Below are 16,007 nucleotides of genomic sequence, written 5' to 3' on the forward strand. Positions count from 1 at the left end.
TTGAAGAAAATTAAAAGTGAACATTTGCACATATGCGTACAGAAGTACCCAGAATGGAACATTAACTAACATTCAGTTACCTGGGCTTTCTGTAACGGTGCCATCCGACAGCAGAGCACTGCAGTGCACTTCATACAAATTTGTAGGAAAATGCTTTTGTAATTGTTAGAACCAGAGTCTTGACTAGAATTTAATATGAGAGACAACGTGGAGCCATCAATGATTAATCCATATTCCTGATGTTCTGTCCATGCTCTGAAAAAGAAGAACAATGCTATATTTGAATCTACTATACATTGCTATTTAGGAACTTTAAAAAACCAGTCAGAGGAGGGTTATCATCAATCTGGTTCTTGGACGTGTAAATTCTAAAGAAGCAACCGACTCTATTAATGACACAACAGAGACTTTCTATCACATCTTTGAGACTCAAGCTGCCCATATAGATGGCACTAAGTTCTAAATATAAAAATAATGGACTTCTAGCAGCCAGTCTCCATATAAGAAACTCAAGGTGAATTTTGGAAATTACAGTTCCATCAAACTCTGATATGAAGACAAATCATCAGTCAATCTGAAAACTGCTTAACAATGCAGGGAAAAGACAAAATGGCTTTGGGGTATACAAATCACAGAAGATATTCTTAATATCTTTGCCCGAATGACAAAACCTATCGATAGACCTGGCTTCTCAAATATGATGGACTACTAAAAAGACATAGTGTTCGTTAAAGAATAACATACAATAATGATATATGTTCCTTAAATAAGTATCATTTTATACTAGACTAGTGGTTTTCAACCACAGCCTTCCCATGAGAGTCATCTGGGCAGCATGAAAAAAAGCCCATGTCTTAGGTTTATCCACAGACAAATTAAATCAGGGTATCTTGGGCAGGGCTTGGTTACATATAGGCATGTTTTAAAAGACTCCATAGGTGATTCTCCTGTATAGCCAGGATGAAGTAGTATTAGTTGCCAGGAAAGACAAATATAACAGGTGCTGGACTTCCCTGGTGGCTCAGTGGTTAGGAATCCGCCTGCCAATGCAGGGGACACGGGTTCAAGCCCTGGTCCGGGAAGGTCCCACATGCCGTGGAGCAACTAAGCCCGTGTGCCACAACTACTGAGCCCGCACGCCTAGAGCCCTGCTCCGCAACAAGAGAAGCCACCTCAATGAGAAGCCTGCACACCACAACCAAGAGTAGCCCCGTTCACCACAACTAGAGAAAGCCTGCGAGCAGCAACAAAGACCCAACGCAGCCAAAAATAAAATATAAATAAATTTATAAAAAAAAAAAATATATATATATATAACAGGTGCCAGGTATTTAAGAAAAACATATGGGGGAAAACTTACAATTGAGAAAATTCTACCAATTAACATTTTAATTTTTTTTTTTTTTTTGCAATTAACAAAAAAAACACCGATTAATCAATTTCTGCTCAGGAAATCTTGGGTGCCATTTGAGAACCGCTGCAGTAGACGTATTAAACATAGCAGGATCTCATCGTTATACAATAGATTCATTTGTCTAAGTTTATGCTACTCAAAGCTTAATGTTTAAAGGAATCTTGTTAAAATTCCTGGGAATCTTGTTAAAGTACACATTCTGATTCAGTAGTTTTGGGGTGGGACATGAGATTTTGCATTTCTAACAAGCTTCTGGTGATAATGGAGCTGCTGTTCTATGGACTATGAATAGTGAGAGCCTAATATGCCTCTTCCTTCCTTCCTTTCATATTCTGCTTCATGATATTATGAGCATGTTTTATTCACTAATTAGAGATATCAATCATGCATTCTCCTTTGCTCTCCTATTCACAGAGCTGACAATGAGCAGAAAACAGTAGCTCAATAATCAATCAAGCAATATTTGGTCTCTAACTAGGCCATATAGAAGAATGGAAAGAATTATTAACTAATCTTTCTTTGGAGAATAGAAAATCTCCTTGGGGTAACAGAAGCACACATGAGAGAATATACCCAACCAAACATGATATTAAATGGTTAATATCTGAAAAGAATGGATACATGTATATGTATAACTGAATCACTTTGTTGTACACCTGAAACTAACACAACGTTGTTAATCAACTATACTCCAATATAAAGTAAAAATGTTTTTAAAAAGGTTAATATCCAGTGATTGGGACAATAAATACACACCAGGAAAGAACAATGGTTTCTTTGTGACGTATGATATCTGAAATGGAACTTAAAAGACAGGACAGAAAGAGGTGAAGAAAAGAGGGAATGTATGTGTGGTGCACTAGGAAAATAAACTGAAAAGGTCACCTGGGGCCTTTGGTACAACCTGATTCTGTGGGTAATAGAGATCCATTAAAGGTTTCTGAGCAGGGCTGTGACATGGGCAGTACTTTATATCTAAGGACCACTCATCTGGCAGAGGGGCTTACGTGCTCTGAGGCACGAGTTACTAGGAATCTGATGGGGAGCGCCAGTGGAGAGAGTGGGGACATGGGTAAGGCTTGGTGGCTGATTTGAAGTGGAAGGGACAAAGGAGCAGAAGCTGGCAAAAGGGATCCTGTGTCTGATGCTTGTGTAGCTTGGGGAAAGAGTGTACCCAACTCCAGATGAGTCAGGAAGAGGGAATGTTGAGATGGTGAGTTCAGTTTTCCATAAGCCCTGGCTTTTACAAAAGTGCCCAAGGGCTCCTGAATGGTGCTATGCACTGAATTGTGTCCCCCCTGAAGTCCCATGTTGAAGCCCTAACCCTCAATGTGATGATATTTGGAAATGGGGCCTTTGGGAGATAAGTTTAGATGAAGTCATGAGAGTGGGGCCCTTATGATGGGATGATGAGATTAATATCCTTATAAAAAGAGCAAGAGACACCAGAGCTTCCTCTCTCTCTGCCAAGGACACAGCAAGAGGGCAGCATTCTGCAAGCCAGGAAGGGGGACCTCACCAGAACTCGGCCATGTTGGCACCCGATCCCATACTTCTGGTCTCCAGAAATGTGAGAAATAAGTTTCTATTGTTTAAGCCACCTGGTCTCTTGTATTTCGTTATGGTAGCCTGAGAAGACTAAGATAAATGCAAGTAAAACACATGTAATCTGGACTGCCTTTATAAGTACCATTTGGTTAAAGGAAGGAAACATTTATCATAGGCAATTAATAAAAACCTGTTTACTCTCACTGATGTACAAGTAACAGAAGAACAACAGCTGTTTTAAAATTGGCCATAGCCTCATGAATGTGGGCTATTCATTTTTAAAGTCTGTTTAAACACTAGTGATGAGGACACAGATAGAGCATAGCTGTTAAAAGCATGGGCTCTGGAATTGGGTAGACTTGCTCTACACCTTATTAACTGTGTTATCTCGAATAAGTCAATTCATCTCTTAGTTTCCCTATTTCTAACAAGAAGAAAATAAGGTTGTGTTACTGGGTTGCTGTGAAGATTAAATGAGAATAATTTAAAGTGCTTAATGTTGTTCCTGGAACAAAGAGGGCACTTAAGAAATGTGAAATAATATTATCTACGGGTCTTTGGATTTACTGCAGACACATCCTGTGGCATTTCAGAAGAGGAAACTGATTTGCTTACGGCCAAGGTAAATTCCAGTAATGGGTTTAGACAAAGCTAGGCCTTGGTCAATGTCAAGTATAGGAAAATGTAACTCTGGGTATTGAATTATTGTGGATCAGTGGCTTTCCTTGAGAACCTTAGATTCTACAGGTTCTTCCTAAGCAGCTTGTTGAAAGCAGTCGAGTGGCCATGCTATCAAGTATTTGGTCTCCTTTGGAGCACTGGGGCATGAAAATTCACACAGAAAATGCCTCCAGGACTTCGACCTGCATGGAAACTGTTTTAGAGACTGATTTTATTACATTCAATTTAAGAGACCATGAAAAGGAATATTTTTTCTTAACATGGGCCAGGACAGAGTACCAATGATAAGTACCCAGACTCTAAGTATTTAGAAAATGAACCACTTTTCTAAAGCATGAGAAGGGCAGGGTTTTCTTTTAAATGAAAGAAGAGGTGGAAAGTGCCAAATAATCTCAAATGGGCCATTAGCCAAGTCCTCAGGAAAGGTTCTAACTTACAAGGATAAAGCACCTGCAAACAAAGACTGATAAATTACAGAAAACGGAGCCTTCTGCATAAGCAGCTGGGATTTACATCTGTACCAATGTCTAAATATAACAAATTGATGTACTTTCTTACTTTTTAAGGCTTCTAGTACTTTTAGGAAATTCATGCAGCAACTTTTTACGATATTCAATCAACAACTCATGTAATCGATCTTCCTTCCGTTCGCTTTCTTGGATGGTTTTGGTGGTCAGTTCCAAGAGCTCCGTGCTGGTTTGAAAAAGGCGGCAGGCGTAGCAGGTAGATTTGGCTGTCTCCATCTTGTCCCCAGTAAGCACCCAGACTTTCAGACCTGCTGCGTGCAGGGCTTCAATGGTCTCAGCGGCTTGATCTTGTAGCCTGGAAACACAAAGGAAACCTTGTTATCTTTGAAAATTCCTGACACAGATTCTACAAGAAGGCTTGTTAAAGAGAATGTCCTTATAATTCATAGCAATTCTGGAGTCCTGACATGTTTTAACAGTTGTTTTTCTTATATATCCTCTACCATTTCTGAGCATACTCTTTCTGGCATAGTTTTACTTATTAAAGTACATTTCAAACAATGAGGTTTGGAAAGTTTATGTTTTCTATCTCACTATACAAATACTTAACATGGTTCAAAACAGAAAGGGCCAGACACAGTCTAATGAGATATTGAAGGAAGTTAGCGAATCCCCACCCCTGAGGAGCTGGAAGTTTAGGAAAGCCAACCATTCTGAAGGAGATTTTAAGCATTATTCTGAAAGGCAAGGGTAGAAGAAGAGTTTTACTTTGCATTCCTTTTGGTCAGAGAATAACAATGAAATTAGACTAAATGAATTCTATTAGAACTTTAATACCTTCCAATGAATATATGTTTATAACTTCATGTTTGGGTTAAGCCTCACAATTTGCATTCATAGCTTCTAGAAAACTCCTAAAATAGAATCTAAAACTTACGTTTTCAAGCAGATCAATTCTGGAGCCCTATAATCATGCCTGGCAGAGCTCAGCCTGTATGGTTAGAGCAAATTATTTTAAAGTATGCAAAAATATGCTCTAGTCTGTTAAACCAGGTTAGAATGAGCTCTCATGTTGTTTGCTCAACCTTGAATTTCCCTTCTGCTCATCTGTCTTTCAAAATTGTACCCATTCTACCAAGCACCAACTCAAATGGCATCTCTAGCACAAAGCTTCCTACGCACAGTAAGACTACTTCATAAATACCTGCATAAATGAAGGGATGGCTTAGTAAGTACTCAAAACACCTTAGAGATGACAGATTCATTCTCCTAAGTCACAAATATTTAACTTAAAAATTATTCCCACAAACAGTTCAAAATCTGATGTACAGACAAAGCTGAATCAAGGATTTCAAAACTTGAGAATGAATTACCAATCTGGACAGATACCACCCTAAATGACTGGTCATTAAAATAACAAGAATATCATTTTCTAGTTACCTGTCTTCCACTGCAGTGGCTCCAATTAAATTCATGTTTGTCTCAACCTCATCAAAAACCTTTTCCATTTTTTCTTCTCTGTCTTGTAAAGCCATTTTTGCCTCTATGAGCTGTCTGTCAATTCTTTCATAATCATCTGGAGCAATTTCTTTGAAGGCTACACAAAGTGTCCGATACCCATCCTAGAAGCAAGGTAGGAGATCTCTAGTTATCCAAATAATGAATAAAAACAAACAAACAAAACACACTCTTTAAATACTCTTGCTTTACCACACAAAAGAGAAATTCTGACTAATTTCCTTTTTAGTTAAAAAAGGGGAAAAAAAAGAAAGAACAGATTGCATTGGGTTAACATTCAATTAGGTTCGGAATAACAAAATAATAGCTCTTGGGGTTAAGAAAAAAACAAACAAAAAGCAGAACATAAAACAAATATTCTTGAAAAGTCTTCAAAGGGTGCAAATTCTGAACAGAAACTTGCTCCAGGATGTTTTATATTAAAATAAGGAAAAAATATTACAAAATCCCCAAATATAAAAATAGGCCATAAAAATAAGCTAAAATTCATTTCAATAATCCTTTAAATAGCAATCCATAAACGTAGTCATCTCTAGCATTTCTCTATCTACTGGGGGGAGGGGGTGTAGGCTCACCATTGCGTTACGTTCCACATGGACTTTAGTTAACTCAATTTCATGATTTTGCACCCTGGGGAAAACTGCTGAGTCGGCTCCTTTACAAAAGAGAAGTATGTCTCCTAAAATAAAGAATCAGAGTACTTGACTTACTTAGAATTGGGATTTTAATAATACATAACTATTAAGGTGGCCTCTCCCACCCAGCAGCTGTGTATCCTGAGCCTGCCTTGGAATGTTCATCCAAATGGAAGCAGCCATCTTGACCTTTACTCTGTCAGGACAACGTTCACCACCTCTTGGGACCAATACAGACATAATTAATATCTCAGAGTTTACAACATGCACCTCTGTTAAAAGAAACTTCCTTCAAGTGAATCACAGAAGACGGTGCTTATGTCAAGGAGCTACATCTGAATTCTCGTTGAGGATGTTGTCAACCATGGTCTAAAGTTCACATGTGGCATCTACAGATGTCAAGGACCAAACTCAAGCTCAAACACGATAAAATCATTTTGAAAGACTATACACATTAGCTTTTAAAACAGTAGCTTGAAGGTTTTCACCGGAAACTGGAGAATAGCTCTGTAGAATGCTAGTACAAGTACAGCTTTATACCAGTCCATGCACCCAGGAAAGTAGACAGTACCATTAAGAAGGACACTCTGGGGCTTCCCTGGTGGCACAGTGGTTGAGAGTCCACCTGCCGATGCAGGGGGCGCGGGTTCGTGCCCCGGTCTGGGAAGATCCCACATGCCACGGAGCGGCTGGGCCCGTGAGCCATGGCCGCTGAGCCTGCGTGCCCGGAGCCTGTGCTCCGCAACGGGAGAGGCCACAACAGTGAGAGGCCCGCGTACCGCAAAATAAAAAAAAGGACACTCTGACCTTATAAGGCAAAGTGCTAAGTTCAAAAAGTTAAAAAAGGGTAGCTCTGAGGTCAAGGCCCTTGATAGACCACTTCCTCAGACATCTTACCATCTGCAGTAGAACATGGACGTGCATGTGTACAGGTAAGAACAGCAAGTATTCCAAATGTTAGGTGTTTTTAAAAAAATTTTCTCTCACATAGCCACAATGTGTTTAAAAGTCATAAAACAAATTCCACATTCACATATAATGAAATCAGCATTGTGACTTTGCAGTCACACCACAAAGTATGAATAAGGTAGGATATATTCCCTGAAGGGTCTGTCTAAATCTTCCCCTTCTCATACTAAGACATTTTCAACAGATTTAATACTAAAAAGTAGATTACTAGGAAATAAATCAAGGATATTTTGGAAAACCACCTGGAGACAGACAGACAGACAGACAGACACACACACACACACACAGAGGAATATGAGAGCCCACAAACGAAGCAGGAATGCTACCCATGGGTCTTGCTGAATCTGAGCAGAAGGCATCCCAGTCACCATGGCTCCTCCCAAGAACATGGGGGAACCCTGAAATGATGGTACTGTTTCCCCTGCAAAGGGCAAGCTTCTTTACTGTGTTAAACAAACAGCCCAGGGTGCTAGAGTAAAATCACATGCCCTTTCCCAGCAGTCAGGCCCTTAGTCATCTCTAGCTTACCTGTTTCCAGGAAGTGTAAAGCAGTGGGGAATTAGGAAGGTCAGAGAGGGATAACCAGCAACTCTCTACACTCATAGATTCTACTGCTAGTAATCTCAAACCATCCAGTTGTAGTGGGCTGCTGCAGGTAGGCATTGGTGGTGATTGGTTAGTACCCTGAACTGTGAAAAAGTCATCCTTTCAGTTCCTGTCTGGACATCCAAGACTGAGGGGTAGAGTTCACTTTCCAAGAAAATGCATATATTGTCATACCAGGGGTTCTGCCAGTGACAATTTGACAAACTGAACATGTGCTTGTATAAATACATTAAGGCTTATACAAAAGCTTTGCACGACTTTCGGTAATCATACACTACTACGTTAAATGCTTTCCTCTCTTGAAGTAGCTGATCAACATACAAATCTACAAGTGGAAAAAGTCAAGTTTTAAAAATGCATACCTGATTGAGTTTTCACAACCACACTCATACGACGGCGGACAGAATCGAAGTTTAAGGTGTGAAGAAGTTCATACCTTTAATAGAAAAAAAAAGAGAAAAGTGAAATACCTAGACCAAGATAAAACACAACAGAAACATCTTAAGTTAACAGAGCTCTCCTCTTTGGATAAGGGTTGCTAGTTGTGGGCACAACGGGTGCTTTCCATTGTGTCTTTGGAATTTCTCTGTGCTTAGAACATGCTGTCAGAGGATACCAGTGTTGGTTAAGGGTTATCTATATCTTCTCATTATATAACTTAAAATAGTAAGGAGAGACTGACTGCATAGGAATGAGGAACAAAGAGCTGTCCTGTGAAGCTATATCTGGCGAGGGTCTAGAAATAGCCTCACCCTGCCAAGTATTTTAATCATCTATGGAGTGCCTACTATGTGTCAGGCACAGTGATTGACGCTGGAGAAGAGACACACATCTTCCCTTAAGGTGCTTACCAAATGATACGGGAGACAGAGGGTAATGAGATGACTACCCCCTAGTCTTCCAAATACTGTAACAAAGGAACACACAGGGGAGATGTGGGAGCACAGACAGAAGGCATCTGAAGGAAGGCTTCCTGGAAGACCTGGTGCCTGAGCTGTGTTTTGCAGGAGTGACACGATGAAGAGAGGATATCATGGCACTCCGAGTCCAGAGAAGAGCATGTGCAAAGGCACAGCAACATGAGAGCGTGTGGCCCGTGAGGGGACTTACAGTAGTTCATTTAAGGCTTGAGATCTAGTTGATAGGGGAGTAGCGAGAGAGGTAGGCAGGGGCTGGGACCTGAGGACATTGTGGGCCATTTCAGAGATTTGGGATTTCATCCTAAGGGCAATAGGAATCCACTGAAGGGTATAAACAGTGGATTGACATGATCAGATTTGTGTGTAAATGGCTAAGCTATTCACCAGATGAAAGGATGAAGAAGAAAGCTTCTAAGACTTATTAGAAAAAAATCTGAGGAAATCATTTCTTGAAAATAAATAACTTGTATACAGGTGTTTACTACAAAGCTTCTCTTTGATGGGAGTGAGCGGGTCATTGGTTTTGGGATGTGTATGTACAAGACATCTACTTGTAGCACAGTATCTCATTTGTTGTTGGCCACATGGGGGCATTGTTGTGAACCAGCTAGAATCTGGACTTTGACAATGACCTGGGGCTCCTGGCAGTCAGGCCAAAGAGCCTTCTTCTGGTTCCTCTGGCTCTTGAACACTCCTTCCCAAAGGGGCATATTCCCTAAGCACATCTACACGTGTTACATGTTTCTGAGATGGGTCTCACGAGATGCTACGGGTCAGACAATTACATTTCAAGTTCATATAAAGAATTCAAATTAATCACAGGGGCTAATTAAAATCCGTTATTAAGCCAAGGTGGTTTTGTTTGTTGGGGTCTCTGTAGTGAAAAAAAAAAAAAAAGAAATGTGGAGCTATGGCTGCATCAGAGTACTTGCCCTGAGGCTCACACCCAAGCATCTAGAACAAGAGAAAGCTTCTGACTCCAAAGCTGCCATGTCTGGCACGGCTTGCAATCCCAGAATGATTGGCTGGGTTCTGGACAGCAGAAGGTTTCATGCCTGTTCACTGATTTTTCTTGCAGCATGTGTTGGAGACCTGAAATGGCATCTAAAATTCAGAAAAGTCCAGGCAGACGCTCATTCAGGCTACCGGACCCATATGTGAACAAAATTGGAATCATTTACACCTCAAATGCTAGTTTCTGCCATTCTATGAAAAATGTCTTCTCCTACTCCAACTACATTTACATAAAGCTCTGAACTGGGAGAGCAGAGTCCTACATTTATAGATGCAATCGGTTCCCTTTGCTGCCCTGCCTAAATCCATCTAAGGTGGACTGTGGGGTTAAGAAGTGACAATCATCAAACATACAGCGATACTTACTCTTCTATTTCTTTTCTTTGGTTCTCTACTCTCATATGACCATTCCGCATTCCTACAAACGTGAACCCATACCTGCGAAACACAATAAAAAAGACCTTTGTGTATCTTTAAAGAATAATTAATTTCCTCTTGCACTGGCGTTATTCATACTTGTTTATTGTTTTCTTCTCTTTCATAAGATCTCAATCTATAACTGTACTTCCTTTTACTCACTGAGATGTTAACACAGAGCAAGTCAATGTCCAGTCACAAATCGTAACCAAGAAAGAGGCAATTTGTGATTCCAGTTCTGTAGCTAACACATGGGGTGACTTTAATCCACTTAATTAGCTTGGGCTTCATGGATAAAACAGGACTTTCAGTTACCAAATGATATCAAAATTGCTAGGAGCACTTCAGCAAGAACATGTGTTGTACAAAAAGTGGCCATTATTATAGGATTTCCGAACTATAATATGAATATTTGGACTTCTGGCTGGAATGCATAAATAGTAATGCAAGTTACATCTATGCATTGCTATTTTCTTTTTGGTCTTAACTGGTTAGATTTGGGAATTTTTTTCAAACTTTCAGATAAAGTAGCTTGGCTCCTTATTAAAGAATAAGGATACTTGTAAGGTTATTGAAGCAAGTAAGAGAAGGAACAAAATGACTCCTGTCCTCCTGTGATTTCACTTTCTCAGGAGAAGTACAAGAACTTTAATTTTTTTTACTCTTCAAAAATGTTAATGTATTTTCTACAACTTATTTCTGGGTTTTTTTTGTTTTTGCAGTACGCGGGCCTCTCACTGTTGTGGCCTCTCCCGCTGCGGAGCACAGGCTCCGGACACGCAGGCTCAGCGGCCATGGCTCACGGGCCCAGCTGCTCCGCGGCACGTGGGATCTTCCCAGACTGGGGCATGAACCCGTGTCCCCTGCATCGGCAGGCGGACTCTCAACCACTGCGCCACCAGGGGAGCCCTATTTCTGGGTTTTAAAACAGCATTACTGAGGTATAACTGATAGAGAACTGCAAATACCTAATGTGTGCAATTTGATGAGTTTGGACACGTGAATACATCTGTGATACCATCACCACAATCAAGATAGAGACATATCCCAACATTTCTCAGGTTCTTTGTGTCCCCTTTGCTTTTTTGTTGTTTGTGGTTAAGAACATTTAACATATGAGATCTACTCTCTTAACAAATTTTGAAGTAAAAATACCATATTGTTAACTATAGGCAGAACTGTACCTCTCGAAATTATTCATCTAGCATAACGTACGTGCTTACCTTTTAGCTCCTTTGACCAAAGCTATTTCATCTGGTGAAGAGGACATATAGGTTAATTCAGCTGATTCTGTAACTCCATCAACAGCATCATTTGTTTTAATTTCTACAGTATGACATAAACACAAGGCACGCAGAAAGAGCTCTTCTCGAGTCTATTGAACAGTAACAGAAAAATGATTATATTAGTTTCACTGTGAACACTTGGTAACTAGTCAATGAACAGAGAAAAGTTATTAATGTGAGAGAACGTTATAACCTCCAGCAAACTGAGTAGCAAAAATTTATAAATTCATAATACTCAAATGAACTACATATTCTTCTGGTCCCTACCAACATGGCTGGTTCTCAGCTAACACACCCTAGGGGCTATGTTAACTCATTCAGGTTACTGTAGTGCCACCTAATACCAAAGCAGTGACATCTCCATGGCCTAAAAGAGCTCATTCAATTCTAATTCACAATCTGGCAATAGCTCAGGTGCAGGGAGACTCTGGTTCATTTCATGCCTAGACACTGCTGGGACTTGAATGATTTCAATTGACATCATTCTTGGAGCAGCTCATATTTTTAAAGATAAAGCACCAAAAATTATGATCACACAGTCAAGCGAAAGTTTTACCCAAATGCCATTTTTCATAATGCTCTCTTATAAATTCTACTTGTTTACAAATTCCGGAGTTGTCCATAAAATAAGAAAGGTGAAGTTGAAAGAACAAACAGATGGTTATTCAAAAGTCTATGTCACGTGCCCAAATCCTTAATTTCTACTGTGCTAACACATGGCTATATAAATTGATTTCTCAAGGTAAAATGGTAACGCAGAAAATGCCACCTTATCTGCTTTGTCAAAATACGGTAAGGGTCCATCAGTTTGAGAGAGTCCATCAGCCTCCTGAGTTACACCTTTATACTTATGCCCATCTATGCAGCATTCAATGAATTCCATGCTATTTTCAGTGAGTGTTCCAGTCTTATCAGTAAATACATAATCCACCTAAAAACAAGAACACAAACATATGCATTCTTTCTTCAATGTGATTAATTTTCTATAAGGCATAACTATAAGGATATTCTCATATCCATAGAAATCACCTTTTCTAAAAACTTGTCAAATGTCAGGTAATTACAGAAGTAATATTATCAAATGAATGAGAAATGAGGAAGTATTTTTAAAGATACTGAAATAGTATCACATGTCTAAGGTAGACTTACTCAAATGTAGGAGATTAATAGGCAGGAAAAACGTGGTTATTTTATCAAACTAAGACCCCTTCAATTTAACACCGACCTGTTTTGATATAAAGAAGTTAACATAAGAAAAGTCAATTTTCCAAGTGGGAAACAATTTACTGACCATTATTTCTCTCTCTCTCTCTCTCTCTCTGACACACTGACGTACGCGGGCGCGTGCGCGACCACGCACGCACACACACACGCACGCACAGAAAACATATTGAATAGGAACTTAAACTAACTGGGATGTAACAAAACCTTTCTTTGAAAAGTAAAATTTTCTATAAATATACTGGATTGAAGTAAAATGCATTGTGGCGTAGAATGTATATAAGAGTTACAGAATATAGACAGATGGGGAAATAATGTTACTTAATTAGACATAGTAAGTCAATGATAATTAAAAATATAAATGGAATTTCTTCCACGTACTATGTATATTTTCAGATACTCCTCCAAAAAATTTCCAAATTAAAAGAAGGAGTAGAGTTTATAACGATAGGTTAAAGTATAAGCATACTTTCATAAATAATAGAAAAAATAGGCTATGAGATAAATTTCCCATGTAAAATAAGCCATTCTGAGCATTTTATCTCAGTTTTTATCTCTTCTATTTATAACATCTGGCTTTTGGAAACCCACAATTTTATCCTCCTTTTTGGAAATTTATACTTAAATAGTTAAAATTATGGGCTGACAGGAAGAAGCATCAGTACAAGATTAAGGTTTCTATTATGTAAGGGAGAAAGAGATGAACTGCAGCAGTAGTTGCTTTCTAATTATTTTTCAAAGCATTTCACGGTAGCAGCACTGGCACAAATATAGCATTCCAGTCTTCTCTTGTTTTTCCTGTTAGCCAGCCAAGTTTGAATTCTCTCTTTAAATTAATCCAAGTGGTATTATTCCTGTATCATTTAGATTTTTCCAGTTAAAATGAAATTCTTTGGGTTTTTTTTCTGATCAAAATTATTAACCTTCCTTTCCCCCTGAAGGTTGTCCTGTGTTGTTGCGGCTCCTGCACTTGGATGAACATTAACCCATTTCGAAATCTTTTATAGATGACAGAGGTAATAGCTTTAAAAAATAAAGTGCAGGGACTTCCCTGGTGGCAACAGTGGTTGAGAATCCGCCTGCCGACGCAGGGAATACGGGTTCGATCCCTGGTCCGGGAAGATCCCACATGCTGCAGAGCAACTAAGCCCGTGCGTCTCAACCACTGAGCCTGCGCGCCTAGAGCCTGAGAGCCACAACTACTGAGCCCACGTGCCACAACTACTGAAGCCTGTGCGCCTAGAGCCCATGCTCCGCAACAAGAGAAGCCACCACAACGAGAAGCCCATGCACCGCAATGAAGAGTAGCCCTGCTCGCCACAACTAGAGAAAACCTGCGTGCAGCAACGAAGACCCAACGCAGCCAAAAATAAATAAATAAATAAGTAAATAAAAGTAAAGTGTATTTAAATAAAGTGCTTGCCTATATATAACATTTTGTGCACTATGGATCTGTGTACAATTAATCTCACAGGTATAGGCCAACCAACTATACCCTGATAGAGTAATTATCAAACCGTAGTCGGCATCACACTCACTAGGAGGGTGCTTGTTAAAACTCAGATCACTGGGCTTTATCCCCAGAGTTTCTCATTCAGTAGCTCTGGGGTGGGGTTAGATAATGTGCACTTCTAATAAGTTCCCAGGTGATGCTGGTCCTGAGATCATGCTTTGAGAACCACTGATCTAATATATGCCCTATACTCAGAACAAGGGGAGGAGAGGATTGGCTATTATTAAAAAGTATTCTCATATTTAAAGGAGAGTGTGGGCCGACAAGTCAGAGGCTACTGCTTGCCTCTGACTCTCAACAGCCTCTTCCTCTTTAGTGGTAGGTTTGAGCCAGTTGCAGGAAAGGCCCTTCTCTATCAGCAAGCTCAAAGCCATCAATTTATGGATAGAAAGCCTAAAGTGAGATAGCTGTTCAGAATAGAAAGGGCCCTAAAATAAAGGTTGAACACATATGAAATCACCTAGTTTACAGGTCAAAATTGGTCCAAAAATTTCACATTGTTTAACCTAGTGAAGAACTTGGACTGGAGTTGTGGCTCCACCACCTACTAAATTTGTGACCTTGGAAAAATCTCCTCATCTCTCTGTACATTAAATATTAGCCTTAAATAATCAAACCTGCTGCACAAGGCTGTAAAGATTACTAAATATGTTTGTAAGTGTTATACAGATGTAGATGGTCATTGCTGTTGACTTGACCAAAATCACACAGTACTAGACTCTTTCCATCATTTCACATTCCCTGATTTTTCTGATTATCGTCACATTGCTGTAGTTAGGGTACGATATGTGTGTTTCCCCAACTAGATGTTGAACAACTCAAGGGTTTCTCGCTTACTTCATAATAGTAACCCCAGTACCAAGAACATATCTTAGGTAACACAGAAGTTTAATATATAACCACTGGATTGAATTACTGGAATCACAGTATATACTCTGACACACCACTGGGCATAGCTGCGAGACTGGGAGGGGATATGAAGGAGGAGGCTACCCCCACCATTTTTTCAAAGTTGAAACCATTTGGCTGTCTAAAGGACTGATGTCTGATCATAAAAGACCCCATTCTTTTACAATTGAACTGAGCAGTCTACTTCTTTTTGTTTCTCAAGTCAAAGAGCAACACTGTCCTAAACATATCTTCCTATTTTTTTTTAATACCAATGTGGGTCACTTTGGAAGAGGTTAAGCGAGTGTTTGCAATGGTATTGATCGAAACTAACTGACACTGCTTTTAAGTAACATAAAAGCCCTACAGATTTTAAATTATGACTCATCAAGGAGGAAACTGGTTACACTTAATTTCGTGTATACCGGTCCATGAAATGCTAAATGTCCTAAGAAACCATTTCAAGACTTCTTTGCATTTTCATTTAGGTAGTTTCTACACATGTAAGCTGATCATGATGGCAAATTGTTTTTGCACTGTACAAACTGAAGTGGTGGTCTGGTTATTACCTCATAAGTGACTAAATGACAGTCACATCCAGAAAAGCAAGTTTTGGCGGGGGAAAGAAGTGGTGGCTGAAATGAAAACTGTAGTTTCTTTTCACTGATCAAACTGACTACATCATCACCCAAAGCTCTACTTTACGTTCTGCAGTGTGAATAAGTCTAGATGATAGGAACAAGACTACGTTCCCGTAGGTAAGATGGAATCTGCTGAGGTGGAGATCTGGCCTGGATATCCTGCCTGTCTCTGGTGAGAATTAGGTGCCACATGTGGAATGATGGCTGTTCTATTTGCAGTAGCCTGGGACTAGCCATGTTCACCCTTGGGTAGCTTAATCCATATAGCC

General features: G+C 39.6%; 1 protein-coding gene across 4 annotated transcripts in view; it reads right to left on the reverse strand.

Annotated features, from left to right (window-relative positions):
• ATP11C (ATPase phospholipid transporting 11C) overlaps window positions 1-16,007 on the reverse strand; it is a 167,445-nt gene that overhangs the window by 47,632 nt on the left and 103,806 nt on the right. For all 4 annotated transcript variants that reach the window (XM_032619971.1, XM_032619973.1, XM_032619972.1 and 1 more), the window contains 8 exons: window positions 12,245-12,406; window positions 11,413-11,564; window positions 10,139-10,210; window positions 8,201-8,274; window positions 6,204-6,307; window positions 5,551-5,732; window positions 4,202-4,465; window positions 81-255 (listed from right to left, as the gene is read on the reverse strand). In XM_032619971.1, the coding sequence (XP_032475862.1) occupies window positions 81-255; window positions 4,202-4,465; window positions 5,551-5,732; window positions 6,204-6,307; window positions 8,201-8,274; window positions 10,139-10,210; window positions 11,413-11,564; window positions 12,245-12,406 (1,185 nt within the window). The remainder of the gene's footprint in view (window positions 1-80; window positions 256-4,201; window positions 4,466-5,550; window positions 5,733-6,203; window positions 6,308-8,200; window positions 8,275-10,138; window positions 10,211-11,412; window positions 11,565-12,244; window positions 12,407-16,007) is intronic.

Source organism: Phocoena sinus, chromosome X, assembly GCF_008692025.1.
Source record: "Phocoena sinus isolate mPhoSin1 chromosome X, mPhoSin1.pri, whole genome shotgun sequence".
Classification (NCBI taxonomy): domain Eukaryota; kingdom Metazoa; phylum Chordata; class Mammalia; order Artiodactyla; family Phocoenidae; genus Phocoena; species Phocoena sinus.